General features: G+C 33.7%; 1 protein-coding gene and 1 pseudogene across 10 annotated transcripts in view; both read right to left on the bottom strand.

The window, feature by feature from the left end:
• ZNF385B (zinc finger protein 385B) overlaps positions 1-26,735 on the bottom strand; it is a 360,527-nt gene that overhangs the window by 5,332 nt on the left and 328,460 nt on the right. For all 10 annotated transcript variants that reach the window (XM_023529071.1, XM_011356687.1, XM_023529097.1 and 7 more), the window contains one exon: positions 12,629-12,791. In XM_023529071.1, coding sequence (XP_023384839.1) covers positions 12,629-12,791 — 163 coding nt within the window. The remainder of the gene's footprint in view (positions 1-12,628; positions 12,792-26,735) is intronic.
• Positions 4,848-4,966, bottom strand: LOC111739944 (annotated as a pseudogene).

Below are 26,735 nucleotides of genomic sequence, written 5' to 3'. Positions count from 1 at the left end.
GGCAATGGTAGTTTCATTCAACTACTCATGCTTTAATTAGGACATGAATATAAAGTTAAAATTCAATTTTTAACTTTGGGGTGTGGGGTAGAGAGGAAGGAAGAAACATGGTTTATTTTAGTTATGATTAGTTAAGTTTTTGTTGCTCAATGAATGGAAATCAAATTTATCCAAAATATAAGATGTAAAGATTCTATTATACTTACCAATTACTAATCAGTCTAAATCATAAATTTTAAATAATGACATTAACCATAAGCACAATATGAGGATTAGCCTAATAATTTATAGACATCTTGGCATTTGATTATGTAGCTACTAAATGCTTATAATCCTCAAGACCCATTTGAAGGATATAAGAGGGGCCAGGATAACTTCAACTCTCCAGGGTATTTTTATTTGCTATTTAAGATAGGCTCTGTTCAGTGGCTCCTTTGGGAAAGAAACTGGAACTTCTTAGGCAACAGCAAAATCCATTACATGTTTAATCCTTCTACAGCTTAGAAAATGTCTATAGGTGTGCTATAAACTGTCATTAAAAGAGAAAGAAAATTAAAACTGAAAATTTATTTGTTCAATGCCTTAGCTAATTTGGAACTGTGAAACATGGGCCCGCGTGACCAAGAAGGCAGGAGTGACTAGGGGAACAGCAACATGGTAGAGTTTGTCTGTTCTGCATACAAGGCAAACCAAAGCTGTCACACACATCAAAAATGAAAGATCATCATATTTAAACTTAATTAATGTGGGGATCAGCTGTTGAGTTCTATCCCTTTTCCTGCATTGAATCCATCTAGGTCAAGGCTAGACATAGCATGGTTTCTACAGATGAATTCCAGGTCTAGGTAGTGTTTGGAATAAGTGAATGCTCAGATCCCTTTTTATCCTTGGGTTCCACAATCTATATTTCTTTTCAGCAACTTTATTAAAACTTCAAGATGCCATGAAGTATGATGGAATAGATCTTAGACGTTTACTAAACTGATCTCGATAGTAGGAAAGAAGGAATAAAAGCATCTTTCCTAAATGGTAATAGTAAGTAAATTAGATTGAAGATTATTTCAGGCCTGGAACTCTCTCATCTATAAGGATCCCTCAGATTGAATTTGCCATTTTATAGAATGCACAAAGCAAAATAATTCAGTAATCTTAACATTTGCCCCTGTGGAAATACTGTTTCTCATGATGGAAACTTAAGTTATTGCACAGCAAAACCTTTCTTTGCTTCAAGCAGTTCTTAAGCTATTTCATATAAATTTGACCCAAGGAATCTGACCTGTTTTAGTCATTCACCCATTCATTCTCTCTCTTATCCTTATTACTACATTAATGTCCCTTACATTGCTCTCCCTCAAAAAAAAAAAATCATTTATAAATAATTTTACAATTTACAAAGTGCTATCACTTACATTAGCTTATTATCTTTCACAACAAACTTGTGAAATGGGTAAGGTTGAAATGATTATTCTTATTGTAAATATAAGGAAACGGAGGCTCATCAAAATTAAACAATGTCCCACAGGTTAGTAGGTGACATAAATGACCACAATGTTTTCTCTAGCTATCCAATGCAAAGTGTATTAATCTTCCTGCACAAAGGGAGGGCTTTACATGGTATAAACATTATAAAAGGCATCCAATAGTCACCTAGAAATGTGAAAAAGCTGTTGTTTTGTTTTATAATTATAGTTTAGTTTTAAAGCATATTTGCCTTAAGTGAAAATATCTATCCTATTTAACTATTATCTAATTCAGATTACATTGCGAAGACAAACAAAATTATATCTTTTCCTCTATATCCCCATTTCTTTTAAAAAATTAAACATTTCTTTTTCATATCTTTTTCAAAATAGGTCATTTATTTATTAACATGCGTATTAACAATAAGCTAATTATGACAATGTGGTAGACATTGAAGAGGATAGTAAAAAAAGTAGATATAGACTTTAATAAAGTAACAGTTTAGCAGAAGTGAGATGGCCATTTTAGAAATCTCTAATTTATGATCGAGACTCGTAAAAGGCATGAGAGCATAGAGAGGGAAATGATTACTTCTGGCTAGGAAAAAAGAGACATTTTTCATAAAAGGAAGTGGTATTTTGGCTAGGTTTTGAAGGTCAAATTTAGATAAGCATAGAATGGACTGAAAAGAAGTGGGGAAGTAGAAGCATGAGGACATGCTTCGGTAATAGAAAGCTTGGGGTTTGCTTGGCGAATACCTGTTAGTTGAGCAAAGATAACAGTAATAGATAGTAACAGGAAGATATAAGGGTGGATTGAGTCAGAAGGCGGAGAATATGTTAAAAATATTAAAACAGATACTAAAGGTAGCCATTTCCCATTTAAAAATATTAAGAGGTATGGTGTGTATAACATTTACATGATCTAACATTTAGATAAATTACGTTTCCCTTTTTATCCCCCTAGATAGGCCAAAGTTTTAATCTTTGAGATTATTAGGGCTATATTTTGACCTTGGAAATGTATAAATGTTCCATAATATTCAGGGAATTCTACCATTAGATTGATACTGGCTAGTCAATAAGACACATTTTAAAATCAGAAAAGTCACTTCTGTAATAATATATTTAAATTGTGGCATGCTTTCTAGGTGTATAAACTTATAAACTTCAAAGCCTAAATTTATTATTTCTCATTTTAATTGCTTGATATTTTTATCAAAATCCATTATATTATTTCTTTCCTTACTGACATTTTTAAAGCCTCCTTATTTTGTGTATTAGAAAGTTTAATTAATGTACTGTTTACTTCTGTTTCTTTTAATAAAGATGCATGTCATCTGGAACTTTGGTTAATATGAATTCCACTTTCAAGTATTCCCTCACCTAATGTTAATTAGCAGGGCTTCTGACTGTCTTAATTATTTCCTGATTATTCAAACACCTTTTTAAAGGTTTTATCCTACAGGATTTTGAAACAAAATTTGCTTAGCTACATCAGAACTGCCTTTTGCAACAGATATCAATAATTTATGCAGCCAAATGAAGTTAGTTCTTCAAAGTAGCCTCCTTGGGAGGTTCCACATTAATTTACTTATTTTCCAAAGCTCTAAACATTCTGAAAACCTCCTTTTTTTGGAACTATTTTCCAGTTGACAATCCATGTAAAGGAACTCAGTCTTCAGTATATATTTGTCACCCTTATTTTTTAACTCTAAAAACATCACTCAAATCAACCCACCTGTTCATCAAACTGATCATTATTCTACTCAAATACAGCCTCAGGGGATTAATATGCTAACACAGAAGATGAACAGAACATGACAGAAGTCCTAAAATATTACACACTGGGTCAAAGGCCTTTCACACCCGGTGCCACGTTATCTTGCCTCACACTGACTTCCGGAAACTGTCTTGTCAAGCACTGTTGATCACTGTGAAGCTTGCTAATTCATAATTAACTATGTCTATATCTAATTTTCATATCTTGGCTTTTAGTCTAATCCTGGAAGCAGGGAAAATTGTCTATAAATTAAAATGACTCTTCCCTGAATCAGAATCTGTATGTCCTTACCTTAACAACAACAACAACAAAAAAAACAAAAGCTTATTTTAAGTAACTTTGGCCCCATGAGAGTCAAGTGATTAATTTCATAATTTCGAAACAGATCTTGTACTGTAATTTTCTTCAAGGCTACAATCCTGACTTAGGAAATCTCTGCTCTTTCCATTTGAAAGCCTATGTCAATCAGGTTCTGGCCTTTGGGCTACACCCTGCAGTGATTTTGTGGTTCGATATGACAGTCATTTCTCTGCTTGTCTGAGATCTGCTTGACAACTGCCCCATTATCCCTTGTGTCATTTTGTTGGGGAGCAGAAGCTGTCAGTCTCATACTTAGATAAAACAGTGGCACCTCCAGATATCTCCATGTTGAAAGCTGGCAGCCAACACTCTGTATTAATGAGCTGGCACTGATATAAGTGAACTTGTCACTTTTCTAAGTGAGCACAAAAGAGAGCTTGTTTGCTAGAGTTTGAATCTAATGAAGAGCTTTCTCCTATTTTGTGTAGTTTTCCAGACATTTGACTTGTACAATAGAGAAATCATATTTCGACTTCAGGTTGAAAAATTGCCCCCTTTCGCATTTGTCACTAAGAGATGTGAAACAGTTATTTCTGAGGCAGTTTTATTATGGAAAATAGAATAACTAACTTATGTCACTCAAATTAAACCCCTCAGGGAGTAGGTCCAGCAACGATTCAAAAGCCAGGGATAAGATTAAAAACTAATTTTCTAGGTGGAATGAGGAGCAGATTCTTTTTCTTTCAAATGAATGGCTCTTTACAAAGGAAACAGATTCACAGGTACATGGAAAACATTTAAATTCTGCTCCTCTCACCTTCTTCCTCTCTAGGTGCTCTATACAGTTTAACTTTGATACTCCAGGCAGAGTAAAATGCACACTGACAATAGAAAGGTCAGCCTGGGAAATGCTGAGGAAACTGAGTTTTTCTTCATCTAAAAAATATGTCTTTGTTCAATACAGAAAATGCAAAAAATTTACTGTTGGCAAACAAGCTTATTGCCTCAGGCTGTTCCAGGGAGCTAGGTGTCAGCTCTCACTCTTTATGGACCTGACTGGGTACTGCCTGCTTAATACATACTTGCAAATACACACATGAGAAAGACATTTTTTTACCCTTTGATTTAATATATTTTGTAACTTTTTGATTTAATGTATTACGTGTATTTTTTCATGATGCTACTTTTAATTAATTAATTAATTGATTGATTGATTGATTGATTTAGGTGAGGCAACCCTTGGTTGACCTCACAGATTGCAACGACCTTGTCAGCTTACAATCTCTTATTTTTTTAATTTTTTATGCCTACAGCGCCTGGTCTTCCTACGTGGTCTCCCATCCAAGTACTAACCAGGCCCGACCCTGCTTAGCTTCCAAGATCAGATGGGAGTGGGCTTGTTCAGGGTGGCATTGCCGTAGAGTTACTTTTATTTACTTTAAAGCTGTATAATAGTCTTTTGGACACAAGTACTTTATTTAAATAATTTTCCAAATACTGATCATCTTGTTTACAGTTTCCATTAATACAAATAATGCTATGATGGGCCTCTTAATGACAGTGTTTTATTTTTATTGCCTGGTATTTGGGATTATTTCCTAGATATTAATTACGGAAAGAATTAACTGGTCTAATGGAATGAACATTTTTGTTGTTGTTGTTCTTGATTTATCCTATGACATTGCTTTCCAAAAAGTTCTCTCACTTGGAAATGCTGTAATATAATCAGAACATCTGCTAATGATTTTCCAAAGTATTTTAAAAAATTTTCACTGTATATTAGTCATTATGTCTTATGGATTAGTCAAAGTATTGGGTAAAATTTTATTGAAAAGAATAAAATAAATAACTTTTCCTAAACTCAGAATGTGGTACACTAATTAATTTTCACATTGAATAAAAATACTTTATTTATTAATAGAGAACTAAGAACAAAGATATTGTGGTATGGAAGATAAATTATGAACTTAGATATGGCCATTTTGCTAGTTAAATAAGCAAAAATCATCATAAGATGACAGAAGTTCAAATATTGGAAAGCATAAAATAATCTCTATTGTGACAAGATATTCTAGTATTTATGTCATTTCATTTTTGAAAGGGAACAAAGCACATATTTTTAGAGGTTAAGTAATTAATAGCATACAGAAAAATGCCAAAAAATTATATACTAAGAAAACATTTTTGCAAGAAACTAGGAATAAAATGTATAGGTTGACAAGTTTCTCCTATTTATTGACACAAATGCCAGCGGGAAGTTGTCAGGTGGGAAGGGCTGTGTTTCTCATTGTGATTACACCCCTTACTGCTCCTTTGATCTCAGTAGACAACCCTAGTTCTAGGAGGACTGTTTCTCCACAGGAAGCATCCAATTTTCTCCTTCAACAAATGGAGATGTGTTGGATTGTCCATTCTTTTATTACTGTAGCTGTATATAAAGCAGATTGGCAACCTATGAGATGGGACATCTATCTTACCGAATACAATAAAAAGAGCTACCCAGTGTATTTTTGCCCTGTCCATATTCTAAGGAGTACACCAGAGCTTCCCACATTAAATTGATATTAATTTAATACATACTAACTCTATGACTGCTGTACACAGGAGAGTACCAGGAGCTGCAGGGAACATAATGGATAAGATACATAAAAAGTGGGAGAATAAGTAGAAGGACATTTCCTCTATTACACAAAATGTTAGAAAGACCAAGAAGGTCCTTCCACATCTTTAAATGTCCCACTGGGAGAGTCAGGCTCATTAAGCCTTAATGTCCTGGAATGAAAATACACGTGCAATAATTACTGTGAAATAATAAAATAATCACAAGAAGAATATAAGTACAGATCACTGTTGCATGGCAGCATGGAATGAAATGACTGTAGAGTTAAGAAAAGGACAGAGTCTGCAAATTTCTTTGAACAAATGGCTGCTTTTTATGGTTACTATTTATTGAGCATCTGTTAAGTGATAGGCAGTGAGCCAGGCACATTTACTAGTTCACTAATTTTGACAATAAACTGGGGGTTAGGTATTAGCCCTTCCATTTTATAGATGAGGAAATAGAAGATCAGTGAACATGACTTGGTTAAGGTTATAAGGTTAATGAGAGGTGGAATTAATCTGAGTTCGAGCTCATATTCTTTTAACTATGCTATAAATGCAAAGTAAGTAAGAGACACTCAAGAATCATACCTTGGTTAATATATCTATATTCAAAGCCACTCAAACTTAAAAAAAAAAAAAACAGTTGTAAAATAGAATGTAGAAAGGTTAACACCCTTTTGAGATATCAGACTTCTAGAAGTATCACTCAGTTAAAAATAATCTAATATAGCCTTCAAAAATACGTGCAGTTAAGTCTATGAACCTTCATCCAAAGATAGCATAACATGGTAGTAAATCTGAGTGACTACCCCAATGAGACTCTGACCTTGAAACTATGTTCTATTTGAATGACTCTGAGTCATTATTTCCCCTTTCTAGGTCTCACTTTCTAGTATCCATCAAAGGATTGCTATAATCATTAATTAAGATAGCATATATAAAATGTTTAGCACATTAGTATCAGGCACAACATGATCATTCAGTTACACATTAATTATTAGTAATACTTCTGTTAAACTTATTTTTGCATATACGTCTAATAAGCTTAGATCTGATTTTCCAGAGTATGCTATATTAGGTGCAGCACAATGAAAGATGGTGATAGCTGACCACCTCTCACTGATAGCAGCAAGAAAGGACAGCTGAAATAACATATCACAGGAGGAGCAAAACAAAAACAAAGCAAAACAAAAAAACAAAACCCAAAAAACTATCGACATCAATAATAGGCAATTTTATTATGCTTTACATTTTGCAAAGCTCTTTCATAATCATTTCACGGACTCCATCCAACACTGCTGTGATGTATGAAGGGCATTATTCCCACTTCACAGATGAGAAAAGAGATGCTCAGAGAATTTAATGCCTTCTCTGGAGTCATAACTAGTCAAAAGAGCAAAGAGTATCACGGTCTATAGATGTGTTATCCAATACAGTAGCTACTTAAAATGAAATATTCAGTTCCTCAGTATCACAAGCCACATTTTGAGTACTGAATAGCTATGTGTGGCTAATGGCACTCGTGTTGGACAACACAGATTATAGACCGTTTTTATCACCACAGAATGTTTTATTGGATAGCGCTGTCTATAGAAATGAGAGCACCATTACTGCATAATGCTATGTCCATAACAACAAATCTGATCACAGTGAAAGAAGTCAGGGAAGACTTCAATAAAAAGTATGTTTCTATAAAACACAATTTAAGCTTTATATTATAAAACTAAATTTGCATGATGTTAGAGTGTAAGCATAATCAGAATTGGGCCCAGAATCCCACAAAATGCCTAGTACCAGTGTCCTGCACACAGAATCTACCACTATTTATTGAGTAGTTCTATTTGATCATCCACCCATTTTAGAAAAATATGTCACTGTGAGAGAATTCTTCTTGAAGCAAATAAGTGGAATATCATAAAAATGTAAGTAATAACCTTTGTAAAAATCTCAAGGGCATTTATGGTTGTGCATTTACAAAGTTAGTCAATGTACATACAAAATCCTTTTACATTCCAATATCTTTTAAATATCGAAAAGTTTTTAATGGTGACATAAGCCTCAAGGAGATATCTAAGATTTTGCTTTTTAGAAGGGTTTGTAACATATTTCTAATAAATCATAAGTTAATAGATCCTCAATAAATCATAAGTCAGTCTTAACTTTGGTTCACATTTTTAGAGCATCACTAAGAAATAGCTTATAGAAGTGGATAACCTAACAATAAATGTTCAACATTATTTGGAAGCAAAAAAAAAAAATGCTCAAAAGTTTCAGAAGTCAGTTTCCAGAGTATGACCAACACTTAACTACCTAAGAATTTTCAGCCTTGTTTGGTAGGTTGCTATTGTCAAATTCAAGGTGCACAGGCAAAGATGAAGGCAGTTTCATTTTTTTAAATTGACTTTGAAAGTGTTAATGATATATGTACATTTCACGAAAATATGAGCCTTAGTATAATGGTCTGTTCTCTTTATACAGATGGGACTCAATTTACGCTCTACATGATTATACCCCAGAATTTCAGACTTAAGATGCTTGTCATAAATATAGTTAATCTATTATTTTATGAGGGATACTAAATCTCAGCCTCCTGGATTTGGATAGATGTATGCCAAATTTATGATAGTGCTTGTCTATAAATGACAGATACTGCCAAGGCAGAAAACAATCATTTTCTTCTTCTCAACAGCACAAGGTCTGGCTGCTGGAGACAGAAAGGAAGGGAGAGGCAGTTACGAAGACCTTGCTAGCTAATCTATGGAATCCTGCGTCAGTCAGTGGAAATGAGAAGTTGTCATTTGGAAAACTTGGCCCCATTTGTAACACATGAAAACTGTGAAACATGAAGGGGAACTCATAAAAATGATGAGGCGAGGGTCTGCATTTGTATCCTTGGCAGAAACACTCTTTGACAAAACTGAAAATGCTCTTTCATAAGGCATCAGGGTAATCATAAAAAGCTGAACTGCAGCCTTTCCAGGCAAATCATACTGATCTACCAGTTGATAACTGGTCTGGGTTCACACACGAGAAATTGCCACCATGCAAAAGCACAACATACTGAAAACTAAAATGAGTTGTTTGAGGTATCCTACCTTCTTTCCTTCCTTCCTATGTCTTTTCTGATAATATCATCTCAGTCTCTGTGGTATGATCATGGGTATGGATAAATAAAACAATCCCCACGTCCTTAGTGCAAATATTTTAGATAGAATGATTCAAAATCCTACTGAAAATGTGGACAGTGTTCAGGACAACCCAACTGGACACTTTAGGAGGCAGGTCAAGGCTCCTGCTGACCTCAATGTTGACCTCTATCTCAGTCAGTATATTTAGCTTAGGCACAGAAAGTCTACAGTTTTCAAGCTGGAGCTTTGAGAACATTTGTCATTTACCTGAAATGAGTGTTTGCATTCAAACTTGCCCTTGAAAAGAGTTATAACTTCTAAAGCTGTGTTCTATTACAATTAAAATGCTACAGACAACACAATGCATAGGAACTAAGGGTTATTAATAAAACAAAGCCTTAATGGCCCTTTCAATGCCACAGCTCCTACTGAAAAATATCAACAATCAGCAAGCAATTTAAAAATAATATATTGTCCTACTCACTAATCCTTTAAAAAGTGGTTTAGCGGTCTGACTTTACTCATTGGGATACTTGTATTTGCTCCCCCAAGTCGGAGAAATTTAGAAGTAATGGGAATAATGGAATAAGCGTGGAACAAGAAGACTTCAGTGCCTGTTTTGACTCTACTGGGATATGATTTGTGAACCTCATACAAGCCATTTAACTCTTCCAAGACCCAAGTTCTTTGCTGTTACCATATATTTGGGCACAGCTTGAAAGTGGTAACTACATATTATTTTTCTTCATAGTCTGACTGTTCAACACAATTAAAAAAAAAAAAAAACTAGGTTGGATATTCTCTGAGGACAAGAAATTGTCTTTCTGTTTATTGTTGCACCCCAGTATCTGGCAAAATATACAGATGTACTATACTATTTTGTATAGTTATATGTATATAGTGAATAAATGGATATAAAGTTTGTTGTATGAATCAATGAAAGGTAAATACTAATTTCAGCCCTACCAGTTATAGGGCTGTTGAGAGAATCATATGAAAACATATATGTGACTGGATTTTGTAAACTGAACAAATTTAAGGTGTTCATATTGTTATATTTCAAGCAGAACATGCTGGTTCCATCATTTTTGCTCTTAACTGCATTTATAAAAATATCTCTAGCATTTTAAATCATTCCATCTGCTTTCATCTGTTTAGACAGCAATTGATTAAAGGCTGTTTTATCTCTAAATAGCTTTATATACTTTGAAGAACTAGAAATGTATTTTTTCCCACCTTGATATCTAATTAATTTTTTAAAAACATCTACTGCTGAAGATTAGACATATGGACCATTAGGTTGACTATCACAATATTTTATCATTAGGTTGATCATCACAATATTTTATTATTTTCAAGAAATAAGGTTTTTCAATGGCTTTTTTGTTGTTGTTCGAACATATTATGAGTGGTTAAATGCTGTCACAAGAAAACATTCAATTTGATGTATAGGATGTATTTTCACAGAGAGGTATACTGTCATATGGCATTATGATGCTTGAACTCCAGGGAGAAATTTGGGTACAGTGTCTGGCCAATATGTTCTCACCATCTTCCTGAAGTTGCCTAATGCTTGCTGTATTTTGACCCCAATTCTCTCAAAGCACATTTCTCCTCCATCTTACCATGTTTTGAACTCCCATTAATGAATCATTAAAAGTTGGGGTAGATCCTCGGAGACCATAAAACCATTTCTTTGGATTTTATATTTAATTCTATCTCAAACTCTAAAAAGTGAATAGGGCAGGTATTCTTACTTAACTGCCTTTAATGAAACATACTTCATTTTTTTCTAATCAAGTGCTCGATTCAGGTAATAAAGTCTTTGACAGACTATTGCTTCATAGGGGCAACAATATTCTATAGAAAATAAAACCAGGCAGGAAGTCAGGAGATGATAGATCCTGTTCTACCAAATACTAGGTAACCGCCAGCAAATAACTGCCACAATAGGGACCTTGCCTCAGTTTGCTATTTTGTAAACTGGAGATAATATTTGACCTTAACATCTGTTAGATCTGAGTTAAAAATCGATTAAATAATATATTAAAAAGGCTTTGTTCTTTAGAAGGGGAGAAGTATGATATAATAATCCAGTATTTATTATCTATTCATCGGATCACATGATTTAATAATTCTATGACACAAAGAACGAAAACTCTTTATTACCAAATTTTGGTTAGCTCACTCCTTCTAGGCTGCAGAGCTTCTGGAACCAGTATTTATGGGACTTAATTAATAATTGTCCCTTCTTACACAATCTTTGTCTGAGTAGGCTTTTCTGAACCTTCCTTTTACGGTAATGAATTTGTTCTTCTCCAAAACTGTGGACAGCTACAGGAAAGCTTTATGAAGTCTCTTCCTCAAATTCTATAATGATTTGAAGAGCGAATAGAATCAGGAGAGAGGTGTGTGTGTGTGCGTGTGTCCAACAACAGAGAGGTCTCTAAAGAGTCAAACTGAAAGGGATTTATTCTCTTAGTCTCCTTTAATAGACACTGGTCCTCAACTAGTCACTAACACCAGACGACTCATCCATGTTCGGCCCTGAGGAGCAGATATGAGTGTGAGAAAGTCTATTAAACATATAATTTCATGGTATACATGTTAGAAAAAAAAAGACTTTTCTCTCTGAATCATTTAATTGAACCTACTCAGAAAAACTGCTGATGCACTGGAACTGTGACTCTTTTTAAAACGCATTTTCACTAGTAGTCCATTTCCCATTATACAAAGTTCTTCTGTTACTCAATTCATAACTTTGTAAATAGTGCCCATAAAATCCTCGAGTTATTTGTAATTCTGAGGAGAACTTTACAAAGATCTTCAAAAATTAAAATCTTTTATTATTGAACATATTTTCAGATTCACTTAATAATGCCACTCTCAGAAAACTTCACTGTTTTGCTCCTCCATTCTCCTTCATCATAGTAAAAGAATATAAAAATGTCTATTAGTAAACAAGTTTAAGAATTCCTTTACTGAAAAAATCTATAGTAAAAACCAAACACAAAATGAATAGAAAGGAATAATAAACACAGTATTTTAGATTCATTTCTGGATATTTGTCTAAACACATTGTGACCAAGTAGCCTATACTTATTTTCATGCATATATACATATATATTTATACACATATGTACTTAAATATATATATATACCTAACAACATGGAATGGTAACATATTGAATACTTTGATTCCGTGCAAACAAATAACTTCCTGTGAAGGAAACATATTAATATCATAAAAACAAATCATGGAGAAAACATGCAACAGCTGAGCGGAGAAGAATGGGGTTGGGGACCAGGAAAGAGGAACACAAAGAATGTAAAGAACAAAAAGTGTCATTGACCTGATTTGTCAGAGCTGTTGCCTGTGATTGGAGTGATGGAGCAGCTGGGATTAGCCTTTGCGCTGTCCTTGGAAGAAACCATTTTTGGTTTATTTTTCGTTGCCTCTAGTGCTTTGACCTTCTTGGCATGTTTACTTCCTTTGTAGTGGGCCTCGGCCTGGCTCTACAAAGGAGAACAAATCAGGCTCATTTTTTGCTACTTACAAACACCACAATGGATGATCATGCAGAAAAAAATACATTCAATCATCAGCACCACAGACATTAACAACTCAGCACTCAACTATGTTTTGGCATTTAGTGAAGTGGTAGATCAGTATCTAAGAGCTTTTTGCATGTTGAAACCTTCTCTACAATGCAGAGGACCTGTGTCTTTAAAAACCAGACATTACATGATTGGACAACAGGGCCAGGGCAAATTGTGGCAAAGGTAAGCTTTGTTATCAGTACCTTCCACCACTGTCCACTGGGGGTGCTCTTCAGACATTTGACTGACAGCAAGCTGCTCTGTGTCCTACCCACAACCATTACAGTTTCTTTCCCTTCAGCTAAAAACCTGTCTGCCCTGCATCTACTTTCTTCCAGACTCTGCTCTGAGAGCAAGTGATGGGACAAAGCAACTTGCTAGTGGGTGAAGATGGTACTACATTTTAGAGTCATCTACAGGTGTTTTCATGCATCATTTTGATGATTTTAGTTCTAACAACAGATGATATAAGCCACAAAGGAAGTAAGGACAATCCTTGTTTCTGATCTCAGATATGATTCAGAAGTTAACGAGCATGAGTGGAACTGTGACTTCAATACTAGATCAAAAGTTAGGAAAGGGAGAAGACAAGTGACTACTAAAAATCTTCAAAAGACAAAAACAAATTACAGCAAAATAAGAAAACATTTAGTAAACTTACTGACATTTGGAAAATTCCCTTTGCCTAAAGATCAAGGATTTTACCTTTTTGGTATCAAGTACTAATGCACATATTAGCAAAAGAATGAGTTTATTCACTTCAATTTCATTTTGAATAAATCCTAAAAATATAAACATTCATTAGTAAAAAACAAACAAAAAAACGTAAAAAAATAAAACTATAATATATGCTATATGGCATATTAGTTTATTTATAAAAGTTAAATGGATGATAAACTTATCATATAAATGAATTTTTGTGAGAGGATTTCTAAAGTAATAACTTTTTTTACATCGGTTCTCCTTATATACATACAGATATATAAAGAGAACCTATGTAAAAAAAGTTTTTCTGAGCAACCAGTATATAGGCGGTGTGTGTATGTGTGTGTGTCTGTGTCTGTGTAGGTAGGTAATTAGTTAGTTAGTTAGGTAGGTAGATAGGTAGGTAGTTAGAAGTGACATTGGAAAGAATGAACCAGGTTATAATTCTATGTTTCAACAAAGGATACATAAGTGATATTCCTAGCATATAACCCCAATCACCCAAGGTCAGTGACCTTTTATTGACTGTACACAGTATCTAACTTCCTTTGTAAGTATTGTTTTAGATCATGCTTGACTTATCATTGCTTTTAGTTGGTTTGCTCAAAGACCTCTCACTATATACTCTGTCAGGGTGAAAAAAAATCCCAAGAAAGAAAAAGTCATTTATTTATTATCAACCAAGATGGTTAAATCCAGCTGATATAGTTGGGTAGATATAAATTCAGAAAATATATAAATAAAAATTTAAAAATTGATAATGTGAAGTAATAAAATAATAACTAATAGTATTAAGCTTCTGCCAAGCATAGTTCTAAATGTATTACACATATTAGCTCATTTAATTCTCACAATACCCTGTAAGTTAGGATTATTAGTCAGCACTTTACAAATAAACTCCAGGCACAAACGAGTTAAATAACTTATCAAAAGTCAAATAGATTGGTGTAGAAGCCATTTTGCAGATCCAAAATGCTGACATGTTTATTTCTATTTAACTATATACCCAAATACCATGCATATACATAGTCACATTAAGATAACATTATAATTTTATTAGAGTTAAAAATTACACACAACAAAAGCACACTGCTTTTAATGACTCAATGAAAGATTATATTTTAACAGAAGTTTCTATGAATAAAGACTATCAACTTAAATCATGGGAAATATACTAGCATAACACATTAGGCCTGATCCTTCTGGTGAGTAGCAAGAAAGTCCCACTTCTTAGGTATATAACAATTTCTACAACATATCAGGAGATCTCCTCCTTTTTCCAAGTATACTAAATAGTATGATGTTACTTTGATGTCCTTTGGCTAAAAAAACATGGTTCTCAGAATAAAACCTGCTTGCACAAGATAAGCAGAGTGTCATTTCCTCTTTACTATTTCTTGGCATTACTGCAGAAACTTAACAGCATCAATTAGCACTTGGGATAAAGATCTAGCTAAGTGACACCTCACTAGATGCCAAGATGGAAAGAACTTCCCATAGCCATGATCCACTTTTCCTTTTGAGTTCTGAGGCATGGAGACAAGTGCAACTAGGGTTCTTAGCCTCTACTGACCATTGTTTGGGAAAGATCATGGAATAAAGGCAGTGGCAGGCGCCGCTAACTCACATTTGGCATCCTTCCAATTCCCCTGTGGGATTATTGGTAGACGCACTTTGCTATCCCCAGTATTGTATCTGAGGCAGTGTAAACAGCTTCTAAATCCTTGGCAAATCTTCAAGTGAAACTGAGACACTGTTAAGTAGTAACACGATTAACCAGACTTCATTATTGAGGAGTCTCCTTAATTGAGGAGTGAAAGAAATAAGGATAAGAGCCAAAAAAAAAAAAAAAAAACCAACACCTGTGAATTAGGTAATACCATCAAGCCCAAGCAACAATGAAGGCTCTTGTATCACTTCTAAGAGACTTGGTTAACCAAGTTGACTTATTTTACACCTCTCAAGGACTAATCAGCAGACACGTATTTGTCTAACACTGATGGCTTGTTTTCTGCTTCCCTAACAAAAGTGCTCTGTGCTTCTTACAGTGATCAAAGAAACCTCTTGTTAAGAATTGCCAGAATTAGAAAGTTGCCTAAACCACCATACTGACCTCCACAAAGAATTCATTGGTATTGGTTCTTCTCTCAGAGGTCACTCCAGCAGCTACCTGACTGCCCACTGACAGAACAGCTTTGACAGGACATGACATCCTAGAATTTTTTCTTCCATTCGTCTCCATCTTTGTTGCAAAAGCTGTCTGTTTTCTCAAATCCTCTACATTTCTAGGGACCCTATTGGTCCAAACAAAAAAGATAAATAATAAGATAATGTATTGCTATAAAAATAAAAATGTAGTAAAGAGAAATTCTAAAATTCACTGTGCTTCGCTTTCTGGTTTTAAACTTATTTCTAATTAGTGCTTCAGAGAAGCAGCTAGGATCTTGAAACATGATGTTAAACTGTTTACTTTGTACAGAAAGAACAGCCAAACTCAAACTCACCAAGTGGCTGGGAAGGTTCCATATCATGGAGTAAGTCCTCAATATTTATTTATCAATAAAACCAATTTTTTTTTTGTATTTAAACTGATGCCTTAATTTAAAAAAAGTACATCATTAAAACTATTGGCATCTTTTATTCTGAGACAGATTTCAATGTATTAAGCAGTGTTATATGGGAAATAGCAGAGATCAGTTAATTTTCAGAAAAACTCTATTTACTAAAATGCCAAATAAAACATATCAAATGAAGTAACATAAAAATAGACTAAACTAATAAGGGGAAAACCTGATTATTTACTGCATGAAGAATTACTTAGCACCAGCCATGCGCTAGACATTGTGAAAAATAAAAAGCAAAGACTCTTACTTGGTAGTTGAAAGAAAAGACATGAATGCAAATCACTATAAACCAAAAAAGAGGGTGGAATTATAAAATGAAAGGTAAAGAGCAGCGAAGGCACATGGGCATCAGAGGAGAGGTAAATCTCTTTGGATTGCAGAGCATCATGGAATCTTCATGAAAAAATGACATGAGAGCTGGGCCTTGCTCGAGGGGCAGGGTTCTGAAGTAGCAGTGTGGAGAGGAAGGTATTTCAGGCAAAGGAATAGCATATGGTAGGGCACGGAAATCTTCCGAATTGTGCAATGTTCCCCGGGCATTTCTGCTTTCCAGCATCACTGGAACACAGAGAGATAAAAGGAACAACAGGGGAAGGCAGCCACATTGTGTGACCTCAGAAATTATCTCCTGTGACATGGAAAACATATAATAGGGTTTTAAAATTAAGAAAAAACAACTGAATGTTCTGTTTGTAGGTATCTTGTCTAAATGGTTATGAAGATGTCACTTTTATATCACAGATTTTATCCTGTGCTCCAAACAATAATCTTATATTAAAAGAATGATTAAATTATTTATATTGACGCTCTAATAGTTATTGAGATAAAAGTGTGGCACTTAAAATACTATAGTTAAACATATAAAAAATGAACTAAATATTACTGAGTAATAGCTAGATAATTACTTGAATCTTTGCTTCAAGACTATTTTTAATCATTAAAATGTTCTTTGCATATACTTGTTGCACTGTCAAAATCACACATTCTGAGAAAAAACTACAACATAAGAAACATAAGATCATAAGAAAGGCTTACTTAATCCATAGACTGCTAGTAAGTCTTTCTGCAATTATAAGGCCTGTAATATCCGTAATGACATACAACTACTGGCTTTGATATTCACTTCATTCAATCCTCAACTACTGGGATCTGTTGAAAACAAAGTCTAGACAAAGTTATAACCATTAAAAGATGTTTAGCTTAAAAAGATATAATGTCTTTGCTAATTTATAATTTATAGCTACATGAAATACTTCAGGTTGCTATGGCTTGTCCAGTGTTGCCACATTGCAAAACTTCCAGGATGGGGGGAGCCACTCATATAAAGTTCAGTGTGAATGGTGTCCTCTGGATTCCTCCAAGGCCAGAATTCTGACTACGGCATTTCATAGCTATTGGCTTTATAATATGTATGTAAAACTCCATATATTTCTATATTACTAAAGAGAAAAGTAGTGGCTTCTAGGAAGAAGATGATGTGCACTCTTGACTGTGAATTCTCTTTAGGTCTAATTTAGATTCTCTCGAATATCGCAAGACAGAAGTAGAGTTCTTGTGGTGCAGCTGATTTAAAATGTCACCATTTGAATACATGAGCATGACATTATAATCATTCACATTATAAAGAAGTTTCCATGTAGGCAAATTAATTCATTTCTTAAAATACTAAGATCTTTAAGCGGGCTTCATGTTAATTTTTCCAATGTAACCTATTAGCCAGCTAAGAGTCTTGATGCTCATGTTTCTGGTACGTAATTCATTGGTGATATTACACATGGAAACATGGAGAAGCTATAAATGGACTTAACAACTATGACAGAATTTTCATGGTGAAATAGAAAAACACTAAAGTTTAAGTTCAAAATTACCTGGAATATAGCAAAAAGTGACGTTTTTAAAAAGTGCTTTTTAAAAATAAAAATGTTTCTTGTAGAGTTCCAATTAATTAAAATTTTGTCTCATTTTCCTAGTGAGTGTTATATTTCAATTATGTGAAGGCGGATTCTTAATTTTAGGTGATTTCCAGCAATCTACGATTCTTTCCCTGGATATGCCAAACATATATGCTATGTTTCCAGTTTAGTATTGACAAGAGTGGGGCATAAAAGAGAGTTATATGAACTTGGCTGTATTAACTATGAACTGAGTCCCTAATTCTTTCATTTGTTCAATTCTGTCCTGTTTGCTCCTCATTTTCAAATTAAGCCAACATTTAAAATTATATATTTTTAAAATAAATTATATACATATATATGTGTGTGTGTATATATATTTGTGTGTGTACACACATATACACACACACATAAAGTCCATCCTAGAAGATTAATTTCTTAATTCTATTCATGAATACTGCAAATTATAGATTATATTTTGAAAATACTTTCTCCCTACCAACCAAATGGAAGTAGGTTTACGTGAATGTTTTCAATGATGATAATAGATAATGAGTTTCATTTAATGCAATTTCTTTAACATCACAATTTACTTAAAAATTCAACAAAAAGTACTGACATGCTTATCCTAAGAAAATAAGATAGTTTATTTTTCCATTTTACATTATATTACAATTTTTAAAAGGTTTATTTACTTTGTCTTCTGGATTGGGGGTGAATAGCTAAGTCAATTTAATGATAAATGTATGTGAAAAGTCTTAGTATGTGTACTAGAGTTTAACTGAGGCAAAATGAAGTAAAGAAACCCTAGAGAAATATGCCCTTAATCTTTTTCCAAATCATAAGGGGGAGTAAACCATGAACTCCTCACAGAATGACTTGATAAGCCATATTCTCTAAGTTAATATGCCAAAAGTGGGAAAATTAGTACTCTCTACACTAACAATCTTGATTACAAAATAATGGGAACATTTATAATTTATGAAAATATCTAATTTTCTCAAAGAATTAGGCAGATGGGGACCTAATCTGTTAGAACTTCTAAATCTTAGCATTTTTATGAAACTTGGATATCATCTGTTAATTTTATAACATATTACAAAACAGTAAGGATTTGTTAATAATTACTTAATATTATTGAGTCATTTATTTTATGATTTCTCCAAAAATATTTAAAAGTAAAAATTATCTCTTTTAAATTAATTTCCCATTTTATATTAAACTGAGAAATTTTAGTTAATAATTCCCAGCTACCTTGAAATATAAAGAAGGGTACCTTAGAGTTTATAGATTTCACAGTTACATCTCAAATTTCTCATGTGTTCATGAGTGCTGCTGTCTTTCAGTGGGGAAATAGATTGCCATTGTGTGTTCTCTAGGAGTGATTTTTGTTACTCAATGATAACTAATGCAATATAATTCAGGTCTATGCATTAACGCCGTGATTCTACAGCTAACTAATTCAAGTCTTCTGACGGTCTTTTAAATTAGGCTCCCAGGCTTCTACATATTAATTTTTAATCAGTCTAGAAGGTATTACATTTACCTACATTTCCATATTAAAGAAATTTACAGAAATGATGCAAATTCTAAAATTAGAATTTGCACTGTCTCCTTATAGTTGCTATGTAATATTCTTAATTTAGACCAAAGTGATAAAGTAATTTTGAAAGTATAATGCTTAGAAAATTGGTTAATGAATGGCTTTAGTAATATTTTATATATGTTTAATGTATTATTTATCATTATTCATTTAAAAACCTCTTTTATAATATAAGCTTTTGTAAACTCATACCCCAAGCCCCTAAACCAATTTTTAAAACCCAGCAGTATTTTATAATTCAAAATTAAGTGAATTATGCATATGTGAAAAGTAAAACCATATCTTTTCAAAACATATAAATATAACTAAGAGAAAATAAAGAAACTATGTTTTTACTAGTCACTTAGCTACCCTGGGTCATGTTAAGGCTGTCTCTATACTAAAGTATCAGATTAAACTAGAAATTTTCATTCCAGATTAATCTGGTCAATCTCCCTCACATAAAAGAGATTGGACTACTGGAGGCAAATTAAAATAAAAATGCCTGTAACTTTGATTCACCCATAAATACCAAAAATTTTCAATATAATCAGTGAAATGCTAAGTGGACTTCCAGTTTCTGATTTTGTATGATATTGTCTAAAAGTTCTACTCAACAGTAAGAGTCACAACAAAGGCTGCTCATGTAATACAGAATATACCCATGTGAACACTGCCTTACTTATCTTTGAATCTTCTGAAATGCCTATTACATGGTACACGTTCAATAAAGAGTTGTTGAATTGAATATAATATTTATGGGACAGAGTAAGAAAAATCTTCTAAAAGCTGACATTTAACACTGGGGGTCATTTATTTTCATTAACAAATATTTATTGAATATCTGTTATGATCCAGGCATCATTCTAAGTGTTGTGGAATGCAGGTCTAGAGAAACATTCTAGTATGGGGACATAGGCAATAAAATGAAATTTATATATATTTTAGATGATAAGTGTTCAATGATAAGTGATACATTTATGAATATGTTAGGTAGTACTACAAAAATATAAGGAAAAGTAAGGGGAATACACTATGATGGGGTGGGATGCTATTTCAGGTACCAGGAAAAGTCTTTCTTTTGAGGGGGTATCTGCACAGAGACCTGAATGAAATGAAGGTAGATATCTGGAAAAAGAGTATTTCAGGTCCAGGGAAGAGCAAATGGCCATTGCAAGGATTTTGACTTCTATTCTGAGTAGATGGGAAATCCCAGCAGTGTTTTGAACAAAAGAGTAACCTTGTTTAACTTCTGTTTATAACATTATCGCTCTGGTTATTGTGTTGAGAACAAGCTATATGTGTACAGTAGGGAAGCTGGGGTGAGGCAAAGTAGAAGAGAGGTAATTATGATGATCCAGACAAGTGATATAAAGGATTCGAAATAAAATCCCACTGGAGGATCAGAAAGCCTTCAAAAGAATGATTTTCTTAACCAGAGTTTTATTTGTATAATCACTGCAAACCATTACTTTTATATTTTTAAGTTCAAATTGTATCCTTTTTTTTTTTGTCTAAGTAATACAATTACACAGCTTAAAAGTATTTTTAAAAGTATATACAGTGAAAAGTCTGCCTTTCAGACTCAACAACTCTTTGTTGACACTTTCTGTGTATCCTGCCAGAAATAATTTACATGCCTATCAAGCAAATATATACATATATGTGTACTTTTCCTTTCTTTTGTTTTTTAGGCAAATGCCTACATACCACCTATGTTGTTCTGCATTTTGTTTTTTCTATTAAGCAATAGATCTTAGAGATTTTAAAAAATGAGTAATTAGAAAGTTTTCTGATTTTTAAATGGTTGCATATACTTGTTTTATTATATGAATGAACCATAATTTATATCAATAGTACCTTATTGAAGAATATGTAGGTTGTTCCCAAAGTTGGGTTGTCACCCATGATGCAAAAATAGGTAATAAATACTTCAAATTATTATTTTTCTTCTTTTACAATTAGAAAAAATTTTAAGTACTTCAGTTAAATTAAAGCACACATTTAAAATTTTCCTATTTAGTTTTCAAACCCTAATTTGTAATTCTGGATATATTGTAGTTATGTTCTCCTAAGCATATTTCTCTGAATCTGGCATCAAAATGTGTAACCCTGTCCCAGGCTTAATAAAATGACATGAAAATTGGAGAAAAGAAAAGACCTTGAGATAGGCCTTCAATAATGAAAAGGATTTCAAAGCCAAGAGGTATATAATCCCAATGAGGAGAAGACTATGATAAGAAAAAAAAGTCTGGAAAAATCAAACAAATTTATGTTCCGGAAAATGTGAATAATTCGGTTTGAGTGAAATGTGGGAGTGTGTACAGTAGGAGTGGAAAAAAAGATTGGAAAGGCGAGTGTCAGATTATTTAGGCCTTACATACTAGGTAGTAGGAAGGTAGTTAACAAATAGCATACTTAACTAAGTAGGTGATGAGAGGCCACTGAAGACATTTGTTCTAGTACAATCTAATTGCAGCAAAGACCTACTAGAAGGAAAGAAAAAACAGGAGAGTAACTAGAAGGTTCTTACCACAGTGAGTCAGGGACTAATGGTGTTTTTAAACATACAGATTTCAAATTTCAGGGGCATTTTAAACCAAAAACCAGAGCTTTTATTAAAAAAAAAAAAGGAATTATTACTCCTATTAAGACAAGTCTCTATCTGAAAATGCTGTTATTTTTTGCCTTCCCCAGCGTCTGTTAACCCTTCTCTTTTACACATTTATACTGACTCCCACCACATTCTTTTCATTAATGTTTAAACAAGCTCAGATCTTCCCAAACCAAAATAAACCACCCCTTAACCTACATTCACTCCTAGTTTCTCACCCTATTATTCTGCTCCCTTTCAGAGACTAGTTTGTTAAATTAATTGTATGTATATCTCCATCTTTTCCTTTCTAATCAGTCTACCTCAATCTACTGAAACAGACATCACCAAGACACCATTGCCCTAAATCCTAAAACCAAGAACATCTTTTATGCCTCCTTCTTGACCAAACAGGTGCACCTGCCCCTGCTGACCTCTCGCTTCTACTTTGGCAGGCACTTGTCCCTAGGCTATTTCCTAGGCTGGTGTCTCCCACTTTCATTTCGCAACCACTTGCAGGCTCATCCTCCCCTGCCTAGTCATTAAATGTTGATATATTTCAAGCCTCAGTGTTAGGCCTTCTTGTCTTCTCACTCAAAACTTTCCAGTCTACTCCCCATTCCATCTCATCAACACTACAAGTTCCTCAACCACCTCTATACCAATAATTTCCTGGCTTCTACCTCTCTAGTCTAGAGCTTTCTTCTGAGCTCCAGACTCAGAATATGCACTTGCATATCTCAAAGCACCTTCAACATAAGTTGAAAACCAAACTTGGCATCGTTTGTCTCTGCTTTGGTGCCCAAACTACATAGTCCTCTTCTAGCATTTCATTTCAGCCGATAGCATCACTCTAGATCTGCTGTAAGAGCCAAATCCAGGGATCATTCTACACCCCCACATTCAGTCAATCACTAAGTCCTGTGGATTCTACCACCTAAATGGTTCTGTAATCAAGCTGATTCTTTACATCTCAACCACGGTCACTTTGGTCCTGACCCCCATCCTCTTTTGCTTGGACTCCTGCAACAGCCTCTCAAATGATCGCCCCACCTGCTCTCTTACAACCTAACCTCTACACGGGGGCCAGAGTGATAGTTTCAAAATGCAAAACCGATCACGTCATTCCTCTGTTTAAAATCCTCAAAGTCTTTCCGTTGTTCCTGGTTTAAAATCTAAAACCATCATATTCAAGACCTATATGGCCTACTCCCGACCTACCTCTAGTTTCATTTAGTAGCAGGCTCTCTGTTATTCTCTGAGGAATTGAAAGAGAATGTGGCTGGAATGTAACTATAGCGCTGCCCTTTTACACATTCCTAAAATATTATCCCTTTTCTCTTTCCCTAGGTAATTCATCCTTCAAAACCCAACCCCCAAATTATTTCCTTTAGAAGGCTTCCATGATGCCCCAGACTAGGTCACATCCTAACTTCTTCGATTCTTTCCTTCATAGTATTTCTCACAATTTAAAAAATTATTACTTGTTATAATAATTTGATTAATATATGTATTTCCCCACCAAACAGTAACCTTCATTAAGGTTTATACCTATGAGATTTTGCTTTTCATCCTATCTCTTGCACTTAACATACTGCCTAAAACATTCTAGGTAGTTATCATTAATTATTTTCTATGTACCAGGCACCATGTTAGTATTTTACAGACAGCATCTCATTTAATCCTCATAAGACCATGTGAGGTAAATATTATTAGCTCAAGTTTACAAAGACTCTGAAAAGTTAAGTAATTGCTCACTATCACGCTGCCAGAAATGGAAGGCCCTATTTCAAACCCAGGATTAAAAGATTAGGCTCTTAACCACACACTGAAGCAAACCCGAAGCCCGAGGTCTAAACAGCCTCCACAGGGGTAGATCTAAAATAGAACAGACTCTCTCCCTTAGCTACTCTGGTAAAAGATGATCTTTATTTTCTTGGAAAGTTTGATCTGGAGGTAAAAAACAGCTCCAGGAATGTGATCTTTAGGTCATATAAGATATAGTTTTCATTGTAGCAAATTAATTCAGTAATTCTCAACCAATCCTTGGGTTGTCATAAATTAAAGATAAAAAAAATCCCCTTTAGGACCATTTATTCATTCAAGAAATATATATGTATTGTGCTAGGTACCAGAGAGACAGCAATGCACAAAACATACACAGTCCCTGTTCTTATGGAGCCAACAATAGTGTGTGTGTGTGTGTGTGTGTGTGTGTGTGTGTGTGTTTGAGAGAGAGAGAGAAACAGATATTTAAAAAAAATAGTTACATAAATAAAGATATCTTTATAAACTGTGATACATTTCGTAGAGGAAAATTAGTGGGCGTTATATCACTATTGGGAGTGGAGCTAGTTTAACTAGGAAGTTTAGAAAAACTCTCTGAGAAAGAAACATTAAGGTGAGACCTAAAGGAAGAGTAGAGACTAGAACAGAAGTGGGAGGGGCAGAAGTAGCTTGGCAGATTTATGGAAATAAAAGAAAGCCATTGTGGCTGAAGCCTGGCAAACAGTGGAGTGAGTGGGAAGAATTGGACTAGAGATGCACATAACTGTTTAGAAACCTGAATGCTGAGGATGCTCAATAACAGAGAGAGTGAAAATTTTGTTATCAAGGGCGATCATAATCAAATGAGTACCTCCAGCTTTCTCTAGATTCTTGACTTGCTTCTGCTCATGATTAGGAGCAGTGGATTCAAGCAGGGATCACCAGTTGGTAGGATTTTGAGAGTCTGGGGCTTAATCAGTCTTAGTGTGAAATGGGCAGTTTTGTAACAGACTAACTGCTCAGTTGGACAAACAATCCTTACATACAATGGTTCACTTACTAGTCTATTAAGATAGCCCCAGGTCAGAACACAGAGTCAGTGATTTATTGATCATTCAGTTAATCTGATTAGTGTAGATAACTAAAATGGATAAATTATCCTTCAAAACAATGTCTATTTGGACTGAAATATAAATCCTATATGTTATCTAAGTTCAAACACTTGACTCAAAAGATTTTTCTGAGAAATTCTAATCAAGTCATAAACATATCATTTGCTTTTTAGAAAAGAGAATAGTATTAGATATTATTAAATGGTTATAATCTCAGAAAAACCTCATTAATATATACTAATTTGGGTGAAGGATATCATGAAGTGATAAAAAAGTTGAAAAAGTAGAACAGTTTTGAAGAAGTGCTTTTAGTTGATAACTTCTAGGTACCAGAGATTCTTAGGTGATGTATTAAAATATATAAGAATTATTTTAAATTGTATCATTGCTTGTATTTTAATGTGTATTTTAAAAACACCTAAGTAAGCTTGAAAAAAATTGTTTCTGTTGGTATTCTAAATCTCTGTTTTAAACTCCTTTTCAACACTCATCTGCATTTTTTTTTTAAGAAAGAATTTGGACCAAACAAAAGTTAAATTCAGCCTCTACCTGAATTATCACAAATCCCTAATTACTGTTGTCCAAATTAACAAGAATTTACTGCATTTATAAAAATGGAAATTTATACAAAAGGCAATTATTCAATGTCTAGATATTTGGAAAATTAGCTTGAAGAGAATGTCTTCCAGATATTCAAACATTGTATTTTTAAATCTACATCTGCGAATTCAGTAATTCCATTCTGGCATTTTACAAATATAGACATCCATCATTTCTCCAACATTTACAGATGTTAATAAATACCCCCTTCTATGACCATCTGTGTAAATGCATAAATTAAATCTTAAAAAAGAGATTGTTGGTATTTTTAGTTTAAAAGTGCATATAGGGCATTTTGTTAGCTTAAACATTTAAATCACAAAACTATAACAAATAACCTAAGTACTCTTTTAGTGAATCTATTCTTTCTGATCCTTCTCAAATGATATAAGAAAAAGACAAAATTCATTACATAAACAAATAAATCATCGTATTAAAGGATTCCATAGGTGTCTCTCAAATAATATAGAATGTTATGTCTTTCCAGAGCATAAACCAGGTAATTGCTTCAAGCTTACAGTTCAAAGATGATGAAAGCTACTTTCAGAGAACACTCAGTAGGCATTATCAAAGATACAAAGGAAACTATTTGGTGATTACTGGTATAAATCAGCAGTATGCATCTCCCATGCTAAATGTAAAATGTATTTAAAGCAGAACTAAATGAACAAACAAAACAAACAAACTTATAGATACAGAAAACAAACTTATGATTGCCAGGTGGAAGGGGGGTTGGGATACTGGGTTAAAAAGGTGAAGGGATTAAGAAGTACAAATTGGCAATTATGAAATAGTCAGGGTGATGTAAAGTACAGCCTAGGGAATAGAGTCAATAATATTGTAATAATTTTATACGGTGTCTTGAAGGTACTAGACACATTGGGGGATCATTTTGTAACTTATATAAATGTCTAACCATTATGTGGTACACATGAAACTAATATAATATTAAATGCTAACTGTAATTGAAAAATAATAAAATTTT

Source organism: Pteropus vampyrus, unplaced genomic scaffold (assembly GCF_000151845.1).
Source record: "Pteropus vampyrus isolate Shadow unplaced genomic scaffold, Pvam_2.0 Scaffold2, whole genome shotgun sequence".
NCBI classification, from domain to species: Eukaryota; Metazoa; Chordata; class Mammalia; order Chiroptera; family Pteropodidae; genus Pteropus; species Pteropus vampyrus.
Note: the sequence above shows the minus strand (reverse complement) of the source record. Positions and strands in the feature narration are given on the sequence as shown.